The sequence below is a fragment of the Pseudochaenichthys georgianus genome, chromosome 13, assembly GCF_902827115.2.
Source record: "Pseudochaenichthys georgianus chromosome 13, fPseGeo1.2, whole genome shotgun sequence".
NCBI classification, from domain to species: domain Eukaryota; kingdom Metazoa; phylum Chordata; class Actinopteri; order Perciformes; family Channichthyidae; genus Pseudochaenichthys; species Pseudochaenichthys georgianus.
In genome coordinates this window covers 26,768,204-26,796,081 of record NC_047515.1, presented here as the reverse complement: position 1 = coordinate 26,796,081, position 27,878 = coordinate 26,768,204, and the positions used below count along the sequence as shown (strand labels likewise).

Below are 27,878 nucleotides of genomic sequence, written 5' to 3'. Positions count from 1 at the left end.
CTGCGGCTGAGTCTGAGGCCGACTGTACAGCTTGTTACCAGGGGTCTTACTGCCCCTCATGGGCTCAGACATCTGCCGACCTCCTCTGTCCCCCGGGGTGGTTCTGCCCGCCAGGATCAGTGTCTGGACATCAGCCAGGTACACTACACATCATCAGGGGTCAGCTCAAGTTCAAGCAGGGGAGTCTTTGCACTTGCGCTTCTTTTTTACCTTTGTTTCTTAGCACAATGTCTGATCATGTACTGTAAGTCTGGCTTCAAATAATAATGCTCACATGATGAAGTTGATTCAGAAGACCAAGCTTAACTTCATTCTCTCCCTGTAAAGGTCATACTGTTGTGCAACTTCACAAGTGAATGATATTGCACATCAAGTGGATAAGAAAAGTACTACAAGGAAAAATGTCTGTACTTTGAAAAATGTATTTCATTTACAAACATTGTATCATACTGCATAACGGTTTGCACAATTCTCCATATGGCATTTGTCTTCTCTGTGAAAACCATGTGTCTTCACAATCTCAAGTTCATTGCCTCTTCTTATTTTCCAGTTGGTTGTTGTTTATCAAGTTGAAGGAAGGTAGAGAAGGAACACCTAATCCTTAAGCTTTCCTGAAAATAAATGTTGGAGATATATGGGTTTTACGGAGAGCAACTACGTCCCATCTATTTTGGTTGTTTTGTGGCACTGTTTTTCTATTTAGTTGAGTTATTTTAAATATAACTTGACATATTTGATCATCTGTTTGATTATCAGCATGCAATCCTTTAGGACCCACCTTTGTATGAATGTTTTTAAACTTTATTAAGGTACTTTCATGAGGTCTTGGAGTTACTGGTTCTATAGATTTGTAGCAGAACAAATCATACTATTCATATGCTGTACCATGGAGGTGATTATATGCCTCAGATGTGCTTTCCTCCTCCCACATGCACACCTAGATATTCTTTTAAAGGCATCCTCGACCTATTTTCTCCACTCAACAAGAAGGCGTCTTACTAATTTGAACATGAAATGGCCCAGAATCCATAAAGAGTCTCCAGCTCAGAGTCAGGGCACGCATCTAGCTGAGCCTGCTTTCTCTTCTCTTCTTTTACAGGACACATTTTGCTCAGTCACTCTCTTATTCAGTCGTTTTTTCCATGGTACTAAATAGAGTATGGCAACAGCAATGCTTTCTTACATCAGAAAGTGCAACACAAATGTCTTTTTAAGATGATACATTAAATAAGAAGCATATTTTATCTTCACATTTCTTTGTTATCCATGTAAACAAAGAGGGACGAGAGGACAATTTACACTTTTCATTTATCTAATTGTGTTGCAGGCCATCGCTGCCCACCTGGCCATGTGTGTCCACTCGGTAGTGCTGAGCCGGACATATGTAGCCCTGGCACATTTCAATCTGTATCTGGACAACACACTTGTAACAGCTGCCCACCAGGTAATTAACTCACATTTTATGACGTGAACACAAATATACAAAGTGAACTGAAGCCTATAATGATTCAAATATACCATGGCCAGGATTCTACTGTATGGAGGGTTCAGTTGTGCCATCTCCATGTCCGATGGGCAGTGTGAGTGCATCAGCTGGCAGGACGTCCCTGGCTGACTGCCCCCCCTGCCCCTCTGGCTCCTTCTGTAACAGCAGTGGCCTGACAGAGCCGTCTGGACCCTGCAGCCCAGGTTTGACAGACCAGCATGACCATGGGAAATGGTTTCAGAAAATTGAGTTATACAAGTGTCTTTTCCTCTCCTGTATTTCTTCACTGAATTGAGCCACAGTTTCCCATGAATGTTGCAGGTTGTCAGTGAGATGTCTAATAGCATTGTCTACCACAGGACATGTTTGTTCCCTGGGGTCCACTGAGCCTTCCCCTGTCTCGCAGTCTTATGGAGATGTTTGTCCCATGGGGCACATCTGTCCACAAGGTAGCGGGTTACCAATACCCTGTCCCGCGGGCAGCTTCCTCCCAGAGCCTGGAGCTTCCTCCCCCACTCAGTGCCGCCGTTGCCCCCCAGGGAAATACTGCGTCAGTCCTGGAAGCTCACAGCCCACAGGTGGGGGATTTCACCAGGTTTCCAGTTAGTCAAGGAGAGTTAGTTGGCACTCGATGATAAGACTGTTTAAAGTCCACGTGTCATGCTTTAGATGTAAATCACAACTAAGTGCAGGGTCATGTTCTAGATGCCTGAATTGCTGTGCACATAAACAATTTTTTCTGGCGATTAAATACATAATATAATGAACTGATAAATTAGGAGGACATAATATGTGATGGATAGTCTTTCCATGTTTTCTATTGCCTCCTTGTGTCAGGTCTGTGCTTTGCAGGTTTTTTCTGCTCTGGAGATACAGAGAGCCCCACACCTCGAGCAAACTCCGCTTCATTGAGCTGTCTTTGTGAAATACTGGAGGATTATACACTGAAGACAGACGCCACCTTCTGGATTCACAATCTGTTTTGCTTCAATAACTCCCGTAACTCTGGTAAAATATGTGTCTCTTGATGTAATAACACAGCAAATGCATCCTTTTAAAAGGGCATGACTTTCTTTAAATTATTCAACTAGAGCACAAAGCCTTGCATGTTTTGATAAATGTCCCACAAAGCAGTAGCATTTTCAGCCTAACCTTCCCTTCAAGAAGTCTACAATGAATCTTTCTCCTTTCAGTGTTACATTTTTGTATTTATTTTGTTCCTTTGGCAGTTTGAACTGTTTATTCAGCATTTACAGAGACAAGAGAAACTCCTTTGTCTGCAAGACAAATATACTAACTGGGACATCTCTCATGTTGTATTGACTGTGTTCTAATATAGGAAGCAAAGCTGGCTGGATTGAAGTGGTAACGCCACCTCAGGCAGATTCAGACAGCATTCTGAGTGACTCACCGCCATGTCTCAAGAGTCCACATTATGCCTGCTCCACCTACAGAGGAGACATATGCCCTAATGGTGGGTAAATCCTGACAGTGAACCTGTGTTAGCTTGATGTGATACTTTGTTTATTGCTTCAGGCGCACATGTTGTCGTTCTTGCTCATGACATGTTTGTCCCACATACTCAAATGCTGTGACATAAGACTGATTTGATCTTATCTGTACAGTCTGTGCATGATAACCCAATTTAATACCTCTTCATCTTTGTTTTATTTGAACACTCAAATAATACATTAAATGTTACTTTTTTCATTAAACAAATGCTGATGGTTATTCAAAAAGAATAACCCTGTTCAAAAACCGTGTTTTTTGAAGGTTCACATTCCCATTTATAAAGACCTGAAAGCCTAAAGAGAGCTAGAGATGGACTTCTCTCCTGAGGAGCTGCAGATGGTTTGGTGATGGTGCGCATAAAAGAGAAACACAAAAAAAGGAATAAATAGCTTTACACGAAAAAAATAAGAGTGGGAATTAAAAGCTAAAGTCTGAAAAAATCCTTCATCTCTAGAGGAACTGTGGGCTCAGGAACATTAATCCTCCTGATTGGACTTTGGATCTTGCTGAAGTTGATGTATTTCAGTGATACTTTCCGTGGCTATTTTTCAGGCTTCTATTGTCCTTTGGGCTCTGCATTCCCCCTACCCTGTGAGGCTGGCTCTTACTGTAACAAGACTGGTCTGGATGTCCCGACAGGGCCCTGTGCGGCAGGGTATTACTGTCCCAAAGGCTCTTTAAACCCCCATGCCTCCCTTTGTCCCCCGGGACACTACTGCCCCCCTGGAACTCTTCTTCCTCTGCCTTGTCCTGTTGGAACCATACAAAGTGAGATCAAACCCTTTTTTTGATATAGTTGTAATTGTTTTATTGATATCATAATATAATCATATATTTAGTTATAAAAATACTTTGTGTTTGATATATCTTTTCTTAAAAACAGGCAAGTCATTAATCCATTGGGCTCGTTTGGTCATGAGGAGATGATGTATGAGTAATAAGACACAATGTTTAGAAATACAACATCTAATCCTCTTTGGTGCACACATTGTCAGTGTTGCACGCTCATGACCTTACATGAACTGTCTCTGTCATTGCAGTTCAGTGATGCGGAGAAAATGAAAGCTTCCATTGAAGCATTTTTATCTCCCTTGGGCGCCTATGAATAATTTCAGTAACAAAGTAGTTTAATCGTGTAATTGTATTCTTGTCTTGCGGCGGACAACTAGAATCCTATTAAAATGTGCTGTAGCTCTTTGTATGGTTATGAATTAGGAACTGATGAAGGAATAGATGTGTGCTTTGCATCATATTAACATTATCTATTTTAAGTGCTTTCGTTTTGCCAATTTTGTTTTCAAGTCAATAAACACTGATGGCACATTGAGATAAATATAGAACAATATTTAATTGAAGACTTAAGTACTGTTTATCAATTTATGAGTTCATTTTCAATTGTGTGCCAACCATCAGGCTCCTTGGGTGGGTCTACAGTGGAGGCTTGCCAGCAGTGTCCTCAAGGTCACTACTGCCACCAGAGAGGAACAACTGAGCCAAGTGGCTGGTGTGCAGAAGGCTACTACTGTCCTGAGGGGCAGAGCGCAGAGAGACCACAACAAAATGTCTGCTCAGTGGGACATTATTGTGAGAAGGTCAGCCATCCAGTATTGGTCTGCCAGCTATTGTCTGTCATCACTACTGAATATTATATGTGATGTGTCTGCATGAGTCTTCCTTCTTAGCTATAGTTATTTTTCTGTCGTGACAAGTGCATTACCGCAAACAATAAGTCAATTGATGTTTTCTCCCTGTTTTGTCATACCATCTCAGTATTCTTCCTGTTTTGTGGCTGTCTCCGTTTCCACTGTCATTGTCATTGTAATGTTTCATGTATGTTATTCTGCAGATATTAAGTCTGTTTTATTTAATGTTTGCTTCAGGGCAGTGTCAAACCGACTGCTTGCCTTCCAGGCAGCTACCAGCTGAGACAAGGCCAGGGCTCGTGCAAGACATGTCCTACTGGTTCCCATTGTCCAGATCAAGGTAAAGCTGACAGGTGGACAAACTGTTAGATTACAAAGCAGCTGGGAACATAATGCAAATAATATTGACACTTCAAAAGTCAATTCCTTTTCATTCTGTGCCCCATCTGTACATCAGGAATGACCATTCCAATGCCATGTGAGAGAGGATTTTATTGTCCCAGTGGATCAGCCAATCAACATGCCTGTCCAGCAGGAACCTATGGAAACAAGTCAGGAATGGTTGAGGAATGGCAGTGCTCACTTTGTGACCCTGGGGTGTACTGCAAAGGAACAGGTACAATGCATCCACTCCTGACTCTATTAGTGTTGTGTTATTTGTTCTTATAAATATCTATCTTTCTAAGAGCTGTGGTATTTAGTGATGTCTTTTAGAAACAATTAGAGGTGAATTGCTGCTCTGTTGTTAGGGTGATAAACCTTGCTTGAATTATTCTTATTTAAAGGGAGGACTTTCCCCAGTGGGCCGTGCACTGCAGGCTTTGTTTGTATTGGTGGGGCTTCTGAACCTTCACCACTAGACAATCTAACTGGATTCCCATGCCCTCCTGGCTTCTTCTGCTTTGTGAGGACTTCAGTGCCAAAACCATGCCCCAAAGGAACATTCAGGTGCGTTTCCTGCAGTTTCTCTATACTATAATCTATCTGTGATGACAACTAACCATTTGTTTTTTACAAAACAAAAGATATGAACTCTTACACTACACTCTACACTACTACAGTGCATGGTTACTCTATGAATATAGTATATTTGAAAATATGAAGATGTCATCAAATTCACATAGATGACAATGCATCTGGAACATAATGATTTGTATGTATACATATTCAAGTTATAAAACAAGAGATTTGAAGTGACTATTAAGTTGTTTGTCATTAAAATGCCTCTTTTGACAGTACGCAGAGCGGGCTTGTGGATGAGTCTCAGTGTCGTAGATGCAGTCCTGGCTTCTACTGTTCAGAGACAGGCCTCTCTGCAGTCTCTGGAGCCTGCCTGCCAGGTCAAAATCTGACTAGTTATGCTAGTGCATTGCATAATCTTACTTGATATAAATGTTTAGCTTTTCAAACATTTTATGAAAATCTTTCTCCCCAGGTTTCTACTGTCTCGAGGGGTCCCATACTGCCACTCCAATGTCAAGTGTATCTGGTGGTGTTTGTCCAGCAGGCCACTATTGTTCCGAGGGCAGCATTGTGCCCTCACCCTGCCCGTCTGGCTCTTACCAAAATGAGATCGGAGGAAAAGGCAAAGATTACTGCAAAACATGCCCGCTTGGTAAGCAGGATGAAAACATTATATAAATATAACTTTTACCAACTAACTTTATACTGTACAAAGTCCCTTGTCCTCTCCAAAGACTTCATGACAGTTTGAATGTCTTTGCCAGGCTCGTTCCAGGATGTAGCCGGCCAGAAAGAGTGTAATCCCTGTCCTCCTGGGTTCCACTGCCAGTCCCCGAGTCCCAGCGCCACAAGGGGGAGCTCCACTGGGGTCTCCAGCCCTCTGCCCTGCCCAGCCGGCTACATCTGCCCAAGGGAGAGTCAGCCAGTCCCCTGCCCAAAAGGCACCTACAGCCCCAGCCACGGTCTCACTTCCACAGGTAAAAACCCTTTGTGGAAAAACACAAATAATGGAATTAAATTGCGCAACTGTCTGGCATTATTTTATTTTTTTAAATAATAGGGCTAGGGTTACATTGATTCAGAGAGTTAATGCCTTGCTAAGGTAGATGTGTGTTGGTGTTCCTGAGGGCTTCACTCAAATTGGATGTTCCTATTAATCCTTACGTAAAAACAAAGGGGAAGAAATCTGAATGAACTGTCTACAATAAAATAAAACCTTTTCAAGGCTGGCAAAATATGATTGGTCTTCTTGAAATGAATGATTGCCTTAATGAAGTTGAATTGAACACATTGGCATCTCCAGCAGTGTGCAACCGTGTCGGAGACATTGTGATTGATCCCACCTGGCATGTAGCTTGTTTTGCTGTTTGGCCCGAAGTCAAAGCTGTCAATCTGTGTTGGCAGGTGAATGCCTAGTGTGTCCAGCGGGTCAGTTTTGTGGATCAGAAGGTTTGATTCAACCTTCAGGATCGTGTGCTTCTGGGTTCCTCTGCCTGATGGGCGCCACCGTGCCCAACCCGACTGACAATACAACTGGATCTCGCTGTCCACCCGGGACTTTCTGCCAACAGGGGCTGAGAGCAGGTTGATGGAAGACATTTCTCCTAATTAGATTAATTTTGAAGATAATATCCCCCATTTGAATTGGTAATTATTCCTTTTGTGCTTTAGGTGATTGCTGGCCAGGGTTTTATTGTGACCGGGGCTCGAGCAGAGCAGATAACGCTTTCTGTCCAGCTGGTTTCTTCTGCCCCAGTCGAACATCAGTCCCTATACCTTGTCCTGCAGGGACCTTCAGCTCTGAAGTTGCCAACACGCATCAAAACAACTGCACCCCCTGTACCCCTGGGTATTACTGTCAAGGTGGGAAACATTGAGTGTCTTTGAGCTATCTTTTGCAAGAGGCAGAGGATTTTCTTTATTCAACAGTCATATAGTGAGGGATCCATACACTGATGATTAAAGATTGTGATTCATTTTCACTCGTCACAATAGATTAGCATGCAGTGCAGCCACAGGACATGTTTTAATAAGGGACACAGATATGATCAGAGACATGTTGAAAGGACACAAATGATTGGCTAGTGCAGAAAATGTACAAGCCCATATGTTCCCTTTTAATGAAAGCTACAAATTCACACCTATTCTATGGGGATTGTCCAAAGTCACTCGGAAGCTTATTATCCCACTAATTTAAGCAGAGTTAATACAAAATAGGAACAGCTAATGGACACCTTTCTTTATCTCAGTTAATCTAAATGACAAATAATTTGACAATGTCAGATCATCCATTTATTTAATTATGCAGCTGTACCTTTTCAAAGTCAAGGACATTAGACAATCATAAGGTGTGGAATTGTGTTCAATTGATCTTTCACCTTAATTCTTCTCAGATGCAGGTTCTGTACAGCCTGCTCTGTGTCCAGTCGGATATTACTGTCCTCCGGGCGTGACTCTAGGACTGGAGTTCCCGTGCCCACCTGGGACTGTGCAGAGCCAGATCGGAGCCTCCAGCCCGGATGCCTGCCTGCCCTGCCCCGCTGGTGTGGAAAGAATGAGTGTTTGTTTTACATCATCATAACCCAAGCCTTAATTGATAACAATTATGAATAAATAAATAAACTGCATGTGCACAGAGAGGTTACAGTGTTTGAAATCTTAATAATGACAAATACTTTATTATTTTGGTGGTTCCTGCAGGAATGTTCTGCTCTCAACCTGGACTGTCGCAGCCAACAGGATTCTGTGAGGGAGGATACTTCTGTCCCGGGGAATCAACCAGCCCTAACTCCACTGAGTATCAGGTGCTGTTCTTAGAGATGGATTCTTAATGATACTGTTGACCCAATGACCTTTTTATATAATGAAAAAATCAAAATCTGAGTGGAAATTGCCTGAGCACATTCATGCTTCCTTTTTTCATTTTGTACCCATTATCTCACTTTTAACAGCACCATCAACTAAATGTCAACTTCAGAAGATATAAAATATGGCTGCATTTACATTTAATTACCTATCCTTATTGATGGTGTCTTGGTGATGAATCACTTTTCTCCAACACAAAATAAAGCCTCAAGGTCCACCGGGAAGCATGACATACTTAAATGTACAGACAGAGATTTAACATTTCGGCCACCATAGTGGTACCTCAAACCAATATGCATTGACGATATGTATGATGTTTGTACTATTTCAGTATTCATATCATGTTGAAAATACATCTAATTAATCTAGCTCCTCTAAAAATATTGTGGTTTTGTGTTCTTTAAAGGTCTGTGTTTTAAGTATCAGCCTCGGGAGACCTCATGGAAGTAGTAGACTTTGGATGCGAGCTGAATGCTTACTTTACAGTCATATGTATTGTTAGTATTTTTGTACACACATGTTGTTGATGTTCAAATATTTAGATGTTTTCCTAATTTCAGGGGAACTCTACCAGAACCCACATCTGTCCTTCTGGCCACTACTGCCCCTCTGGAACTGGCTTTCCGCTCCCTTGCCCCACAGGCTCACTTTCCATCTTCAGAGGACTGAAGGCAGTTGATGGATGCCCACCCTGCCCCCCTGGACTGTTTTGTGACAGGCCTGCAATAGCAGGGCTCTCAAATGCTCGTCCATGCAGTGCTGGGTAAACACGATTGTTCTTCTGCTTTTTCACTTTTAAATATTTGGGGCGAGGATGTCACCCAGTTTGTTGGTGTTGTCCAATGGGTACATGTATAATTTTGAAGTTGACTTAAATGTTTTCAACTGACCTGTTTTGCTTTAAAGTGGACCTATCATGCTATATTTGAATAATATATTGTAGGGCCATACCTATATAAAACATGTCTGTGAAGTTTTTTTTTCAAAATACCAAACAGATCATGCATTTTCAACCCAGTCTCACGGCATTTCGTGTTCACCAACACGATTTTTAATCTATTGGTTCGTGTTCACCAACACGATTTGCCCCTTTTTTTCGTGTTGCACAGCACGATTTTAAAAGCAATGTATTTCTACTGCCTGCAGCACGTCTTTTTCTCCGGTCGGGTCGTGGGAGACCGGAAGCTGTGTGGTTCATAAAAACATGTTCTTACTCAATATCAAGCCACAATTATTGCTTTTATTTTAAATCGTATAATTTCGGACTTTTGTTGCCGTCTGTGAGGAAAATAAATGGGGCTCAGAGCCTCAGGATACTGAAATCTGTATTTTTAAATATTTTTTTCTTCTAATTTGTTATTCTTTTCAAAATAAGACACTGTTATTTACTCACCAATAACACACAATTATCCTTGCTTTTATTTATTGGTTTAATTCCATAATCTCGGGCTTTTTTGGTGTCCGTCAGGAACTGAATTTCAAAATAAATATAACCGGAAACAGACGTAGGCCTATAAGGGACATGTATCTGCAATTGACATGAATGGAAACAAGTAATAAAGTATATTCATTACTCGTTATTCTCTACTAATAGTTAATTAAAGACTGTATATTATGGCTATTTTGCACATCCCTTTCAAGATTTTCAAAGGTTTATTGACATATCATACACAACTACGGTGTAGTTATGCAATGAATGAAAAACTTGGGTCACAGGTTCCTCAACAGTGCATTACAAGACATCCATCAATATGTGTGTACCTCCACCATTAAACTGTCATATTCTGCACATTTCTTATTCTATCTACATACATAAGAGTATAATTCATATGTATAATATCAGTTAAAATAAGTGCTTCAACATAGTTAACATTGCAGGAAAGCAATATATTAGACGTTAAGTACTTTGTCAGGCTTAATATTTATCTGTAGATAGATACCCCCAAAGACCTTAATCTGTTATTTAATGTTTAAATAAAGGTTAATCCGTTTTTCTGTTTTGCACCTCCTCCTATTAATATCTTTGTACATCCTGCACTAAACTGTTTTATTGTAGAGATCACTTATAGTATCTTCTTCATTTTTATATTCTATATTTCTATATTTATACTTTCCCCCTATGAAAGTATGTACTCTTAATATTTTTTTTAATCAAATATAACACATAAAAACAATAATTCAATAACGTGCTTTAACCACTAGGACATGCACACAAGGTACACACAGCCATAATAACTTTGTATTATTAGTGTGTATGTACAACATCTGAAGATGTATAGTTTTATGCATGCTTTCACATCATTTTACAGCATATTGCTATACTATTTCAGACTCAGTATTTACATTCTTACATTCAAAGAAAATCAGTAATATCTTTAAAAACTACAGTCCTTTTCTATCAGCTGTGCACCGTTATGGTGTAAATATAACCTATCTATGAATTAGATCAAATGTAAAAGTCAGCCGAATTAGTGTTGATACTGCAAGGAGACGTATTGTGTGAAGAGAAATTGAAGATGTTGTTTAATTGTTGATATATTTATGATCCACGTCAAGTATTCAGTTTCGGTGGCATTTCTTCCAGTTTTTCCAAAGGTCTTCTCATCAGGGCTCTCTAAATAAAGAACTACGGCAGATCTGTAATATGTAATGCAGCCGAACCGTGTATTACAATGCCGTTATGTGATGACTTTCAAAGAGAAAAGCAAGAGCACTCGGAATTAAGTATTATTTTATTCTTTTAAAATGTTTTCCGGATTTCATATAATATAAACACCAAATCCCAGCATGCATTGCGGCTAACACATCCAATCAGCGAGCTTAAAACCATAGCTGAGGATCTTGGGTAATCGCTCGAAATGCCTACGTCTGTTTCCGGTTATATTTATTTTGAAATTCAGTTCCTGACGGACGCCAAAAAAGCCCGAGATTATGGAATTAAACCAATAAATAAAAGCAAGGATAATTGAGTGTTATTGGTGAATAAATAACAGTGTGTTATTTTGAAAAGAATAACAAATTAGAAGGAAAAAAAGATTTAAAAAATACAGATTTCAGTATCCTGAGGCTCTGAGCCCCATTTATTTTCCTCACAGACGGCAACAAAAGTCCGAAATTATACGATTTAAAATAAAAGCAATAACTGTGGCTTGATATTGAGTAAGAACATGTTTTTATGAACCACACAGCTTCCGGTCTTCCACGACCCGAGGAGAAAAAGACGTGCTGCAGCCTGCAGGCACGAAACACATTACCAGTAGAAATACATTGCTTTTAAAATCGTGCTGTGCAACACGAGAAAAAGGGGCAAATCGTGTTGGTGAACACGAATCAATAGATTAAAAATCGTGTTGGTGAACACGAAATGCCGTGAGACTGGGTTGGCATTTTAGCCATGCCTCATTTCGCTCTATTTGCTCTATTCCAGCCCTGTTTTTGCAAGGGCTGATTCTGTGGCAAATGAGCTGCAGCTGACCTGAGCGTCATGTTATCATGCTGTTACCATGCCACGGCAACCTCTCATTCCCCTGATAGGTGGAGAGTTGCCCATATAGGCGGAGCTCCTTGTTTCTGACATCAGAATTTTCAAATCTGTATCAGTCTGTATCAGATCCGTTGCAGCCCCGTTTTTAGAGATTTGGGTATGGAGGAAAAGAGAGAGGGTTGTGTTTTCTGACACTTGGTGAGTTCCCTGACACACCGGGGACACATATTCATGTATAAAAGACATACAAAAGTGCATTTTGCATGATAGGTCCCCTTTAAGTTAACCTTCTCTTTCTTTAAAAAAGTATATCCCAGTCTTTCCCTCTGCTTTCAGTCCTTCTCTACTGCAAATTGGTCTTTCACCTTATTCCTTGAAAGTAGTTGGATGTATTTGTAGGATTTAAAAATGGATTGAAAGGGCCGATCCAATATGCCGGGAAGATATCTTGTCTTCAAAAATCAATTGCAAGGCAGTACACATACATTGTAAAATCTGAAAAATAATTGAGGATGTCAGAGGGCTATTAAATGTGAGTCTGTTGATCCTCAGATGGAGAGGGAGCAGGTGTCTTCAGCAGGATAAGATCCACACTTGAAACACTTTGATATGTATTGCATTGGGGCCCTGCAATAGATAAAACCGGCTTTAGAGCACCTTTAGCACTTCAGTGTGGCTGCTGCTGTTTATTTTTTTGTTTGGTTTATAAGCTGTCAATAAAATGTCTGAGAAGAAATTGACCTGGTGTAAATATAATTTAAATTGAATGCATTTTAAAGACATTTTATTCTTTAAATCCATATTTTTTGGATGACATTTCCTCACTGACAGATTGTTCAACTTTTTGGATGGCAGCCTGTGGCAATATTTGTGATGTAAAGTTAGTTTTCCCTTTGCTTTTGTTTATGCCTAAAGGTATGTTTGCCTTGGTGGCAGCTCCAGCCCCATGCCATCTGACAGTTCCCATGGCTACCTCTGCCCTGCTGGCCATAGCTGTCCTGTTGGCTCTGCAGTCGAGGTGCCCTGTGAGCCCGGCACTTACAGTCCTGCCCCTGGAGCTGCCTACTGTATAATATGCCCCGAAGGGACCATGTGTTCTTCCTCAGCCACTCGAGAGACCTCAATCTGCCCAGCTGGTGAGGGTGGTGAAATAAACTTTGAATGTAGAGTGTAAATCTGATATCTTACCATTATACATAAAGCAGCAATTTTGGCAACTGGAAGAATGTACAAATCTGCAGTCGAGTAAAAGCAATATTTAATAAGTGCTCTTTTCCTAGGTCATTTTTGTCCTGCGGGGACAGCCCTGCCACAGCGCTGCCCTTTAGGGACTTTCAGCAACCAGACAGGTGCATTTTCTCTCTCTGTCTGCACACCATGTCCCTCTGGACTGTACTGTGGCTCACATGGAGCCTCAACACCACAAGGTGACCACACGCAAAGATATATCACATTATTTCAGACTTTTATAAAATGTACACACACTCAACCTTGGAATTTGGATTTTGTTTTGTCTAGGTTCTTGTTTGCTGGGTTATTTTTGCCAAGGTGGAGCCATTGCACCAACCCCACAGAGCTCTGACAAGTTCCCCATGAATGGCCCTTGCCCCCTGGGCCACTACTGTCCATCAGGGTGCCTCTCCCCAGTTCCATGCCCTCTTGGCAGTATTCGCAACACCATCGGTAGACCTACTGTTTACACTACTCACAAAATGGCAGTTTCTTTTCTGTTAGTCACACCATTGTGTAATTAATGAAATCATTTGATATCCGTATCATCTTTTTAATTAGGAGCTTGCATTTGCATTTGAAAGAGGTCCTAATGGGTTCCTGATATTTTCTGCTCGTCGGATCTGCATCACTGTTGTCATAGGAGGGGTTTCCATGGAGAGCTGCTCTGCCTGTCCTGTTGGTCACTACTGCTCCACGGAGGGTCTGGCCAACCCCAGTGGCCCCTGTGCTGCTGGTTTCTTCTGCCCTTTTGACTTCTCCTCAACCACTCCATATGCCTTCCTCTGTCCTAAGGTAAGGGTTTTTCATATTGTATTTGATAAACCTCATTCCACTTGCTGGCGGTAACCATGGCCAAAAACATTATGTTTTCAGGGTTTCTTCCCTTATGATACCGTGCACTTGGACTCAAGGATGAACCAGTTAGTCGTCAACGTAAAATGTTTTGGCCATAATTTAAGAATTATTGTGATAATTATGATGTTTTTTTACAAATATCTATAATGGTAAAATGAGTCATAAGTTATGAACATTTTGAATGAAAAACGTTGAAGTTTAATACCAACCCCTTTGTAAATTACATTCTCTCCTAGGGCCACTATTGTCCAGAGGGCTCTGCCCTGGCCTTGCCTTGTCCCACAGGAGAGTACCAGCCAAACCCGGGATCAGATAGCTGCATCCCATGCAGACCTGGGTTCTACTGTGAGGAGGCCATAGTGGGAGAGCCATGGCCCTGCCCACCACACTCGTTCTGCCCTGCAGGTACTCTACGGACAATGTATGACTAAGTGGATAGCAAATTATAAACCAGCCTGATTCCCAAATAACACACAAAACGCTTGTCAGACTAAAAACAGCACATTCCTTTTTAGTAATAACATGTAATAAATTATGCTTTCAGTCAACTGTCTACTTCATTTTATTTTTCAGGAACAATGGTGCCTCAACCGTGTCCTAATGGCACTTATACTCATTCAAACCAGGGAGGGCTACAAGAAGAGAGAGAGTGTTTACCCTGCCCTTCAGGGAGGTTCTGCAGGTACACTGAATGCACCACAGCCCATGTGATTGCATGCAGAAGCTCTCAAATTTGCCTCACATTCACATCCATCCTGAAACACAAATACACAGACACACTATTAGGTACATGCACATCCTGAACATACCTTCATACACACATGCTCAGAGGCAAACATTAATCTCCGCTCTCTGATTATGCTCCCAATTAGTAGAATGCAGGAGTATATCACGTTCAGCTGTCACGGTTCACTGAACAGCAAAATGAACACCTTAACATGAATGAATATAATGAGCGTAGATATGGGAGGTGGGAATGGTAGAAGTAATGTAATTATAATTATATTTATCTAATGATTGATACATTTAGTTTTCCAAATGTGTGTATGTGTTTCTCTGTGGTTTTGTGAATAAACTAACCATGTGTATATTTTCTTCAGGGCTGGGAGGAACCAGGGTGTGTGTGCCGCTGGCTATCTTTGTGTTTCTGGGAGTGCAGATTTCACCCCTCAGGGACCTGAGGACCCTAATAGGTCTAATATGACCCAGTGCCAGTCGGGCATGCAGTGTGCTGGTCCATGTCCGGCAGGTACATCAATTTTTGAAAGAAAACAACCCAAACCAACAATGGAAATGTATATTTATATACACGGATTTACATAACTAACTCTAAGATTCTCTGAAATGTGAGATTAATTCTCTCATCCCTGCACCTTGGACAGGTTCAAATGTTGTTCTTATTTATTATAATGCTTTCTTTCAGGTTTCTTCTGTCGTGAAGGCACAGAGGAGGCGGAGTTGTGTCCTGCAAACACTTTCAGGAGCTCCCCAGGAGGTGCCAGCCTACAGGACTGCTTACCCTGCCCTCCTCACTATTGGTGTCAACCTGGTATGAGTTGATAATGTTCTTTATATTTAAATAGTTGGTAATGTGTTTTTTATTTAAAGATACTGTTATAATGTTTTCAGGGAAAATGCAGGATGCTGTTTATTATTATTATTAAGGGGCTTAAAGAAGGGTTTAAGACGCTTAGACAGTTAAAACATGATTTGTTTTGGTCGAGATGAGCAGTTTCCTGATGCTTCATAAGTAGCTTATTGCTTGCCTGTTTTTCTGTCGGGGAGTTAATTGAAGTCATTGTTGGTCTCATGTGTAAACTAGAATAAGTAGGTACCAGCATGATCTTGGCACTGGGACTGAATTAAATACAAAGGATGCAAATTGGAAAGACTTAAGAGAGCCCTGCCTTTAGAGTTGTTACTGAGCTTGAGATCATGAAGGGTTAACAGGGATAGAATGTAGCCAGGGGGAAATGTGTGAGTATTCAATAAACTATTGAAATATATTCCTCAACTGATAAGAAACAGTGTAATAAATAAAATACTCTAACCATAAAAATATCTGAAACCAATTTATTTCTTACATTTTAGCATTCATATGTTTGTATTGCAGGAGACCCAGTCCTTCATCCGTGTCCTGCTGGTCTTTACTGTGATGGTCTGCCTGGCAGTGACTTCAATGGAGGGACGGGGCCCAGGCTGTGTCCGCTGTACACATATCGAGCCAACCCCGGGGCAGGCAGCAAGGGGGACTGCCTGGCCTGCCCGCCTGGTTCACACTGTAACAGCACAGGTCTGACACACTGCATTGATCTGACAACAAAAAACAATTAAATCTAAACTGTTACAGATTCCTTTGAAATGCAAATGAAACCGATTCCTTAATTTCCCCCCGTTGTATTCAACGACACCCTGTGCCTGATGTATGATTGGGTGTAAAATAATGCTCTACTAGTAATTTCTCTAGTGAGTTTGAATTTACATTTATAAGGCCAGATCAAAGAGAATGACCTTTTTTATGTTGTATTTATTTCAGGTGTACGTACATTAATATACCAGTGCATGAGCCGTGCCTGAGATAAGAGGCGAGGAGGTATAATGTGAACAGTCGATTTAAAACTTGAGGCTATGGTAATTACATTGAGTTTTGGATTTATAAAAGGAAATACTTTTTCTAATCTCTCTTTTTCTCTTCCTCAAACATAATTGAAAATATTTCAAAGTGAAGTCATATTGTTACAGTAGTGGTTGATTCCCCGGACATGGTGACCCCACCTCTTCTCCCTCTGGTTCATTTTATGCTAATATATTTATATTTCTGTTATTGTGTCTAAAGTGATGAATAGGGTTTTCAGAAAGCTGTTATTTTCCAGGGCTTACAGACTCCTCCAACAGTCCCTGCCCACCTGGTTTTTGGTGCAGTGGATCCGGACCCCCCATCCTCTGCCCCGCGGGCACTAAGAGGGCCCTTCCTGGAGCCGCTGCACCCAGCCAGTGTGAACTGTGTTCGGGGGGAACCTTCTGCCCAGACCCTCGGGCTACAGGGAAGCCCAATGTGGAGGGGATTTCCTGCAGAGCCGCTTATCAATGTCCCATGGGTAAGGTTATCGATACAGTTTATAATGTTAGCTTGGTATATTGGATTCTGTATGAGTCTAATGCCTCTCTCCCTGTGGCCATTTATGAGGTTTTGCAGTAATGAGTATCTGCTCATAATTTAGGTGCAGTAACAGAGAGGCTGTGCAGAGCTGGCTCATATTGTGGACCTCAGACTGCTGAGCCTGAAGTCTGTCCTGAAGGGTATTTGTGTCCTCAAGGATCTCATTCCTACCAAACCCCAAAGCAACTGTGAGTGCATGTAATGTCTAATATTGCAATACCTGGATTGCAAACTCATGATGTACATTGTGTATTTCTCATTATGTGTCCTAACTACAAAGCTGTGAATGCTATTGTGATGAGGCCACTTCCTAAAGTATTGAATCTTGAATCATCTTGAATCATACATTACTTAGAAGATATCAAACAAAGTTTTGGAAGAAGAAGGATTGTTTATGGACATACTGTATCTCACCAAATGTTGTGCAGAGAACATTCCTTTGCCTTCAGGTAATGTTATAAACACGAGAGGTAGTCTCTAGAGACAGTGTTTGGTTTGTCCCTTCTGGGCTATTGTTGAAACACAAAATGCTAAATAGTGGACTCCAAGGAAAAGAAGACTTTCCCCATTTAGATAGAAAGGGGCTCATCTAAGCTAAACAACAACACTATGATTTGTTGTTTCAGGTGATTATGCATAAAGAGTATGTTATGAATAGTTGTGAATAATAAATATATATTATAATAATATATGATGTATGCCAATAAGTCTTACACACTAGTCCTTGAAGGTTTAAAATAGTGAAAGCTTAATGGATTTGGACTGATTTTACACGGTGTGAGTTAAATCTTTATAAATAACACTGTTACCATGTCCCACAGCTGTCCATTTCCCTACCACTGCCCAGCCAACAGCTCTTCCATGAAATCCTGTGATGGCGGTTTCATGCCTGTCAACACCAGCGGCCTTAGAGGATCCAAAAACAGCTGCTGCACTGTGTGTGATGAGGGCACCTATCGTCAGTACCTCTCCCCCATCCAAAAATGCCTTCCATGTCCTGCAGGATACTTTTGTCCCTCTGGTACTTTACTCACCACCAGAAATCCTCTAGAACTCAATTTATATGTACAGCATTTGTTATTTCATGCCTAACTCCAAATAAACTGTAATTTTGTTTATATAAATGTGTGGCTAAATCCAACAGGTACAGACAACTACAAGAGTAACCCTTGCCCTCTTGGGTATGTCTGTCCCACCGGATCCACACAACCAATACCCTGCCCTGCTGGTTCCTTTGGCAACCTCCCTCTTGCTAAAAGAATGGGTAACTGTCAGCCATGTCCTGCTGGCACCTTCAACCACCTGCCTGCTCAGAAGGCCTGCTTTTCCTGTGGCAGCTCCTCCACCTCACCAGCAGGTGGGATACTATCAGATGTTTCCAGATATCCCAGAACACATTAAAAGCTTGTATCTGACCAAATATTATGTTTATTTTCTAGTTTTAAATGTAAGTTACAGTTTCAAAAGTGTTCTACTTAAACATATTTATTTTGATCATGTAGCAGTGCTGTGTCACACTTGTTTCCTCAGGTTCTTCTTCTTGTACCTGTATTGCTAAGAATCGAGCATTCCAGCACTCTGATGGTTCATGTTTGTGCAGAACTGGTTTTATCTTCTACAATGAACTGGATTTCAAAAGCTCTACGTCTGACAGTGAGTTGGACTGCCAGCCTGAGGTCAGTAGCCTTAGTTACTCTTAATTAGAGTATCAAATGTACACAGTGGCTCATCTTTAGACCGATTCAACTAATTGTGAATGGAGAAGTATAAATATGGAGCCCCTAACTGGCTTGATGATTTTACTTTTTAATTCGATTTTTTCTGTACATTTTGAAATCAGTAAAAGACGAGATAGGGAAATACTCCAACAAGGTCTGTATGTTTTAAGTCGTTTTTCATGTCGTGTGTGTGTGTGTGTGTGTGTGTGTGTGTGTGTGTGTGTGTGTGTGTGTGTGTGTGTGTGTGTGTGTGTGTGTGTGTGTGTGTGTGTGTGTGTGTGTGTGTGTGTGTGTGTGTGTGTGTGTGTGTGTGTGTGTGTGTGTGTGTGTGTGTGTGTGTGTGTGTGTGTGTGTGTGTGTGTGTGTGTGTGTGTGTGTGTGTGTGTGTGTGTGTGTGTGTTTTTTTTTTTGTGTTTCAGGCAAACAAGCGTTGTGCCACAGGTGAGGTACGTCTGGCAGACTCCAGAGAGTGTGTGTCACCTTCCCTCCACTCGTGTAATATCACCTGTGGGCAACATGGAGGAAATCTGGATGTGGAGATGGGAATGTGAATATCACTTACACTTTTCAATTCAAATGTGTCTTATAAAAGTACACCGCAAAGTCAAATACAATGTAAAAAAGGATAGATATAAGGAAAATTGATGTATGATTAGATTTGTATCTCTAAGTAAACAGCCTCTTATGCTGTCTGTTTCTCGGTTTCTTGTCTTGTCTGCCTGATCCTGATGCTCCAGCTGCCAGTGTGAGCGATATGTGTCTGCTGAAGAGCTTTGCAACACTTCCTGCCTTTCCAGACTACCTCAGCTCTCTGCCCAGTTCTCTCCAGATGGACACCTGCTGCTCAGCTTCAAAGAAAGAGACAAAATGGTCTGGGCCAGGGTAAGGAAGTGTGACAGGGCCATTGACAGACTGATTGGCCCAAATTCAAGATGATGGATTTCCTATTTACCTTTTAAGTAATACTTGAAAGGATTATTGAAAGGATAGGGAGGATTTTCAGAATCTGCTACCACCAGATAAAAATGAGCACAAAACTAGTATTAGTATTATCGTGATGCATCCAAAAAAACGTTTCAGTCTGTAGGGGCTGGCTTGGACGGTAAACTGGCAGAAAGCTTGGCAAAGCATTTATCAGGGTCTCAGCAGGACACCTGGAAAAAGTGTTGCAGCTGCACATTTGGCTTTATCATTGCATAATGGAGAAGGAAAAGTGATAAATAATGAAAGTGTTTCTCCATGCAGAAAAATGCTTTTAGCAGTTCAACACAATTGCTACTTGGGGTCATAAATTCAAGCTAGTTTCATCATCCATGAATCTGCATATTATTTGTGCACAGGCTTTAGTGGCTGTTTAGAGATATTTAGCTCCCCAAACTCGTTATCTGTGCAATATCATAACAAAAGTATTTCTCTCTAGTACAGGACATTTAACTACACTTGTATACACACCACACCATTTTGTTTTAGATGTAACAACCATTTTACCATCATTTACATGTTTAACAATGGAAAAAAAACTTTTAAATATGAATATTCCCAATTATTTAAAACAGATATCAAAGCATAAAAGAGCCACTTACTCCACTTTCTAGACTAGATTTAATAATCAGAAATATGAAGAAAGTGTCACAGTTGTAATGTTAATGGGACCCAGTTTATTTCCTGTTGCACTGTATGTCACATAAGCTGAAAGATTAAGCTTGTTTTTGTTTACTTCCAGACTGTAATGAACGTTTTAGGACCAGATTTCCACGCAAACAATATTGGTAAAATCCATTTGGTCCAGTTCGACCCTGAAGGCGTGTTTGGTTGGATTCCTACACAAAGAGAGCTCATCAATCACTTCCTGTCGGGTGACTGCTCTTAACTTGTCATGATGATTTAATGTTATTGTTCCGATGTATATTTAAAGGAAAAAAGTTGAAAACGCAACTTTAGTGTCTAAACCCTGAGCATGTACCTTTACTCAGAACCAATAGAAGTCCTAAGTACAAGACCCAGACAAAGGAGAGAGACAAAAGATGACGTCTTTCCTCGTATCCCCAACCCCATCGCCTGTCTGTCCTCTGGTGACATGCTCATATTCCACCTCACCATCAACCACACTGGTACAGCATATTTTTGTTTCCTTCATTTTGTTTTTATTATGACAGTTTGATGTATTATAGTTCTAAACATGGTAATCTTGCCCTCACTGTCTTTAATACCCCAAGACCGCCGTCACAGCCACTTCCCAGTATATCAGAAAGACCACTTATTTAACAGTAACCCCAGCTGGGACTTTGGTGCCTTCAGGCATCTACAGATTCTCATGAAGCAGACAAACTTCAACTCTACAAGGTAGTGTGAAGCGTGAAGTATAGATTATTTGAGTTCCCATTTTGTGACATCTCCCCCCTTTATCTAAAACATCTCCCTTTCCCCTCCTTTTGTCAGGTTTGCCCATGTGTTCTTAGAAACAGGGAAGTATGTGTTTGTTGACAGCGCTGTGCCAGAGTGGAGTTTGGTGGTGGTGGTCAGTGAGGAGGGGACAGAGTGTGACCCCCGGGCCTCCGCCTTCCAGCCCATGACCCTGGCACAGCTGGTCAAGCACGGGATTGTAAAACAGCACAGACTCAACCTTCTACCTGACTGGGGAGTGATAACAGGTGTGTATCATACTGTTCCCTTATAATGTCTATTATACATGTGCATGGTTGTAACTAAGCTATTTTATTCTGCCACAATGCTAATACCTGTGTGTAGGGATCCTGAGTCTGCTACTGGTTGTAGTTGTGGTTTTGACCACCACAGTTTTAGTTCTGCGACCTGGAAAAGCAAAACTTGTCTCCCAGTGGAGGGCTAAGCCGAAGTGGCGCAGCCTTGGGGAGCCCTTCTGTCCGGTGGATTGTGTTTGCAGTGGAGACAGGTTGGTTAGCTTTAAATCAATACTGATGGTTTGTTTTAGCCATGTGTCAGGAGACCGGTGTTGGGTTTATAACTATCCATGTACTCTCTCTTTTTTCAACTTAGAATATGTCAATTATGTAAAATGCTGTCAAATATAAATATGTGGCTTTTTATTTGTGTTTCAGCATAGCAGTCCCAAGCCAAGGTGGTTACTTACGTAGTAGGGGTGTAGGAGAGGGAGCTGAGGCTGAGGAGCCGGCTGTTTCAAAAGGAGGTGAGCTTGTTATACTGCAGTACAGATTTCAAATCAAATATATATTAAGTAATTGGTAGGTTTAGATATTAGTAATAGTAAGTGGTGATACAAATTCTAGTGATTAGTTTTTTTGCTCGGGTGCAGATTGTGGAAAAATATTTGCAGAAAGGTCTAGAAATCTATAAGTAGAGTTGGCTTTAATGTTTCTCACTTATTGCGTATTGCATTATTCATGCAGCTTGATAGGGCGTTTAAACATCTATTGGCCCGAGTCATTATGAAACCATCACACATGACTAGGTAGCAGTTAACAGCCTATTCTACCATTTGATTGATGATAAAGAAAATAATGGCTAATATCATTCTCTAATTGCCTGTGCTGTTATCTCTGGCTCTGAAGTACTTATCAACCATCGCATGGAAGCATGCTGCATCCGGACGGTCTGTAAAGCTACAGACGCTTCTGAATTGTTATTGAGCTCAGTCAAACAAGCTTTTGATTTCATGGTGCAGCAATTCATCAGAATCAGAATACCTTTATTGTCCCACAGAGGGGACATTTGCATCGTTACAGCAGGAAAGAGCCACAGACAGCTTAATGTTAAATACAGTATGTTAAAAAAAAAGTACTAAGTTATGATATCATAAAAAATATAATAATAAAAAAAAATGTAAAAAAAGTAAAAATAAAAATTCAAAATACAAATCCTTTAACAGTTCTTAGGATTTAGCAGCCAGGTACATATTACACAGTTATTAATGGCATATTTATATACTGTATTTATTGCAAATATAGCACATATTGCACATAGTTTGATGGTATTTAACAGCAGCAAGTTACACAATTTACAAAAGAATCAGAATAAGTATCTCATTAGTTCTTTGGGATGGGCTGATCAGACTTTCCCCCATATTTCAGCCCATTTCTAACTTGCATATTATTGACATCTACTCTTCCAATTTAGGAAGTGTGTCAGGGTTCTTCGACTTGGAGGAGTTAAATGTGAAGACCCTGTACGACAAACTAGAGGATCAGAACCTGCACGTAGCCTCACAGCTGGCCCGGCACCGCAAAGACACGCAGGAGTTTTATAGAAACATTTGTCAACAGACTGAAACACTCAAGGTGAGTCTTTTATAGCAAAGGCATAAATTACTAAATTCAACACCTGTCCGTTAGATATGTTATATTTAGGACTTTTGGTTTTCTCAGGTTTCAGATTTTTTTTTTACATTTTGTCTTTCAGAATGTCTTTGACAATATGGATCATAAAAAACTGAATCTTCTTAAGGAGCTTATAGTCCACAATGCAATGAGGGATAAACCATCTAACAGCATGGCAGGAGAGAGGGATACACAAGGTAAAGCTGAATGATGGTCATATCAGATTTCATCGAAGAATACTTTTTTCAAGAGCAATGGGCAGAAAAAAAAGGACTGGGTTGGCATTTGGGGAAGTACACTTAATTTCTTTCATGTCCAAAGTTAGAGGAGAAGATTTTATACCACCTACACTATCTGAGAAAAATATAAATATATGTCATGGTGCAGTGATTACTGAAACAGGGATAGCACTCAAATACATACTGTAAAAGAGGGGGAAATGTTGGCCAAAGAATGCATAGGGAATAGGAAACAGTGGGTGGTTGGGTTATGCAGAGGGCGTGGGTGGAGAAGTCAGGCTGAGGGAATGAAGGAAGTGGAAGCAGGTGTGTGTGGGTGTGACAGTCAGAAGATGGGGAAAGGAGGCAGAAGACATCTGGTTAAAGGCAAATGTTAATTCAAGTTTTCTCTACTATTTTGTGCATGGGACTAAACATCCTGATCACTTCAGCTGAAGCATCTGTAGCGTTACTGGGAGCTGTTCTCAGGTCAGTGGAAGCCCTCTTATGCAGGCTCACAGGAGAAGCTTGGCAGAACCAGGAGTTGCCTGCTCCTCCATACTGTCATACTGCTCCTCATGATGCCAGGGAGTGTGAGCCGCAAGCTGGATACACACAGCCTGGTGACACCAACATGTGTTATACACAGGTAAGGTGTTGTTTTGTTTGTAGCATATCCAGGCATATCAAAGTGGATCATAATATCAATGATCATATTATGTCCACAGTTTTCTTCAATGAATATGACCAAAGCAGAGCAAGGTAAGGAACACATATGCAAAGGTGTGTTGAATTTCCAAGAGAACCATAATGTTATGTCCCCCAAATCTCCTGATTCTGTCCTCTGCACAGCTCCTTGTCTAAGTGACCATGACCTGTCCAAGCTTGTCAGCATATCTCCTCTATTCAAGACCCTGCAGGAGATACAACAGTCTTTACACAACCTTACAACAACTGGTTCGGATCAGCATCTTCATAATGGTACAAAATAAGCATCGAAGAAAAATGTAACTTTTAATGAATTACACAACAAATTACAAATGCCTAATGAAGCATTTTTTCATATATTTGTATCCGCTACAGATCATTGTGTCGTTGATGCCCAGAACCACGACAGGCCACTAGTCCCGACTGCCCTGGACAACCTCTCCCCTCAACACTCGGCCGTGTTCCTGTTTGGTTGCCAGGTGATGCAGTTGCTCGCAGACTGCCCCCTGTTTCCCTCCGTGCTCCTGCTACTGGCCAAGTCGATCCCTGTTTCCTCATCTTCCTCTAATGAGGCTTTACTGGCGCATTGTTCAGGGGACTTTTATTTTGATGCAACCAATCAAATCCTTTATCTGTCAGAGGCAAAGCTTCAGCATGTGGGACATTTCATCGCTACTATTCTGCAGGCTATGGCCTACATAGCATCAGGTAATAAGATTGTTATTAAAGATAGACTTGAGACCCAGTCATTGTTTGGCAATAGCCATGTAATACAGTTCAACAGCTTTGGTAATCATCTTTGAAGTCACAAAGTATGTAAGTCTCTTTGGAAACAATATATGTATTTGTTGTCTGTACAACTAGGATCCAAACCTCAGGGCTTTATGAAAGCTCTCCATGAGGCCATTTCAGCTGTAAGCCTTCAGCTGTTGAACATTTCTTTCAAATGGAACACAGCAGAAGTAAGTATGAGCTTTTAAGGTCGCACACATCATTCTCTTACTGCATGGGTAAGGGAAGATAACTTTGTATGCTTTCTTTTTACAGTCGGAATTTGATGCTTCAGAGGAGCGACACGGTGCATTTGTTGAGGAATTTCTTAACATAAGAGTTCCCACTGAAGGGCTGTTCACTGAGCACCTGTTAGCTAGCAGGTTGGTGAGAAACATTAAAAGCCTCCAGCAAAGTGAAGTATTCCATTAGATAAATCATTTAAAAACTTGCTACCTTTGTTCCAATTTAGACTTCAAAAATATAAATATTTCAAGTTAGAGCAGCTCGTCACAAACCTGAAACGGAGTTCAACTGACAGCACGGACACAGGTAAGACAATTGTTGATTTATTGTAAGAACAAATTAAATAGTTTACAATATGCAAAATGATAACATGATCATTTCTCTGACCTAACCATTCACAGGATAGACAAAATATGTATAATAAACAAGTACTTTCCTAAACCTTAGCAGTTGTGCAATAACATTATATTTGACCAAAGCATCGGTCACTGCAAAGTAAGTATTTTAATATGGCAATGGTACTAGATAGATGCTATGGTTGTTAAATGAGTTCATTTCTGCAAGCTTGATATGGCATATAGTCAATATAGCGCCATTAAAAACCTGATGTCAGGAGAACAAGCACATGAACCTTGACCAATATAAAAACCTAAGAAGGTCTGACTAGCAGTCCACTTATTTCTTATGCTTTCACACTGCTATTCCCATCCTGCAGCCATTGATCCATAACGGATTTGTCAGGCTATCTTGTGAAACCCATGAAGTTCCTATATTTCCCAAATGTAATATACTTTTATTCCCCACAAAAGGGCACACATACAAACCAATAAAGACTTTTAATTGTGATTTCAAATTAAAGTCAGATGTTTTTCCTTTACTTCCCCAGTCACAATATCTAGGCATCATTAAACCGTTAATGGCAGTTCTCTGGCGGAAAAGAGGGAAGCAGATTTTTACCTCCTTCGTCAACTTAAGTGAAATGTCCAATATCCCAATATACACACAGTTCAGGACTTCAATGACAGCATGCCAATCAGCAATGAAGTTGTTCTAGCATTAAGGGGTTGTGTTGCTAGGTACACAATAATCATATATTATTGGAAGATTGACTTATTGTGTCTCTTAATTTTTCAGAATCTAAAGTCTTGTTTGATTTCTGTAGGTTTACCACCAAAAGGGACACCAGTGCAGGTATCAATCAATTATAAATCATAATCTTAATTTAGGGTATAGTCACTATCCTCATACCCCCCCGTGTTACGTCATCATCTCCTCCTCCTCCACAGATGTCCTGCATAGAGGAAGAAATTGACCGCATGACTGAGTCTTTTCTGCAGCTGAGTGTGCAGCTGCAGAAGAGAGCACAAATGAGCTCATGGCTAAAGGAGAGAGAGAGGAGTGCTGGCAACTATTCTGCGGTAATTAGCCGAATATTTCATATTTTATTACATAATCCAAATAATTAATCAGGGTGGTAATTTGTGCTGGGAACATTTTAGAAAGTATCTTTTATAATTTAATTGCCTACAAATGTCAACATGCTCAAATTAACCCTGATGCTTATTTTATTTTCTCACTTCTCTATATTTTATAGCATTTCATAAATATGAATGATATATTTACAAACCTTTAGTGGATTTCAATCATTCAAGCCTCATGCTGATATTCATGTGCTCACATTCAGCCCTGACTAAAGAGGGACATGTGTGAATCACTATTAATAAATTCAGTGCCTGCATATTTGCATTTTTGTGTTATTTATTAACACAGTGTATGGATTCCCTTACATATTTTTACCACACACCATCTCTAATACATTCTCTAATAATGTCCTTATGCAGAAGGCAACACCAACCAGCAGGGCAAGCCTGAGTCGTAGTGGAACAATCCTGCTGGAACTGAAGAGGCGCTATGTATCACAGCGCCTCAATGAGCTCCAAATCACATTAGGCCACATCAGACAGAGCCAGCAGCATGACGGCAAGTCAACATACGTGACAAGAAGCCGCTCACAAACAGACAGCATCACCACTCAGCAGGGGAAGGGGGATCTTTACCCTGGCATAGAAGGATGCAGTCCTGCTGGCGGCCAGCGGAAAGATAGTATTCCAGCTAGCGAGGATCACAGCCAACAAAAAGAAAAGAGCAGAGGTCTTGGTAACTCTAAACTGGAGGGTCATATTTCCGACCAGCAGACCATCGACTCTGTTCAAAGACACAACCCTGACACATTACTGGACTGCCAGATGCTGGAGAGTCAAGATCAGCTGCATCTTAATGAAAGCATGAGATGAACAGTCGGATCACACAAGACAACACAACGGGACAAACAGATATTGATGACATGTGGGAGCCCAATGATCAGTAACTGGACCTGAATGTAAATCAATCCTGAGAAATGTGTTTCTAGCTTTGTTGTGCCTTGTTGTTGTTCTTTAAATAGCGTTACTATCTATGTACAGTTTAATATGCTGTCTTGTTTGTTGAAGGATGACTCAAGTGACCTCTACTCTGAAAAACTGCTGTTTTGTTGTGTTCTTTTTAATTATCTGTGATCCAGAACAGAAATAATGTCTGGCAACAAGCGGTGTGACACAATCTGTCATCTTGTCCAAACTGTTTCTCAGGCAGGATGTAATACCGGCCCTTCCGACAGGCTCTGTGCATTACCATATTATAATTAAGACAATAAACTTCAGCTTA

General features: G+C 40.8%; 1 protein-coding gene across 1 annotated transcript; it reads left to right on the top strand.

The window, feature by feature from the left end:
* The first annotated feature begins 53 nt into the window (after positions 1-53).
* On the top strand, positions 54-27,878 carry LOC117457029 (zonadhesin). Its single transcript, XM_034096897.2, has 53 exons — positions 54-138; positions 1,328-1,444; positions 1,528-1,689; positions 1,846-2,064; positions 2,324-2,494; positions 2,826-2,960; positions 3,551-3,766; positions 4,412-4,590; positions 4,879-4,981; positions 5,099-5,257; positions 5,427-5,589; positions 5,878-5,981; positions 6,077-6,256; positions 6,369-6,581; positions 7,009-7,188; positions 7,276-7,467; positions 7,998-8,147; positions 8,305-8,408; positions 9,030-9,232; positions 12,869-13,089; positions 13,234-13,380; positions 13,472-13,636; positions 13,827-13,978; positions 14,278-14,446; positions 14,615-14,723; positions 15,142-15,290; positions 15,465-15,590; positions 16,155-16,334; positions 16,915-17,139; positions 17,263-17,389; positions 18,023-18,222; positions 18,346-18,558; positions 18,732-18,877; positions 19,339-19,466; positions 19,657-19,801; positions 20,643-20,775; positions 20,893-21,030; positions 21,136-21,262; positions 21,359-21,570; positions 21,668-21,830; positions 21,997-22,085; positions 23,033-23,193; positions 23,315-23,429; positions 23,903-24,099; positions 24,179-24,212; positions 24,303-24,431; positions 24,534-24,866; positions 25,023-25,120; positions 25,206-25,312; positions 25,402-25,481; positions 26,338-26,366; positions 26,462-26,593; positions 27,017-27,878. Exons 3-53 carry the CDS (start codon positions 1,539-1,541, stop codon positions 27,467-27,469), a joined length of 8,154 nt encoding a protein of 2,717 aa, XP_033952788.1. The 5' UTR covers positions 54-138; positions 1,328-1,444; positions 1,528-1,538; the 3' UTR covers positions 27,470-27,878.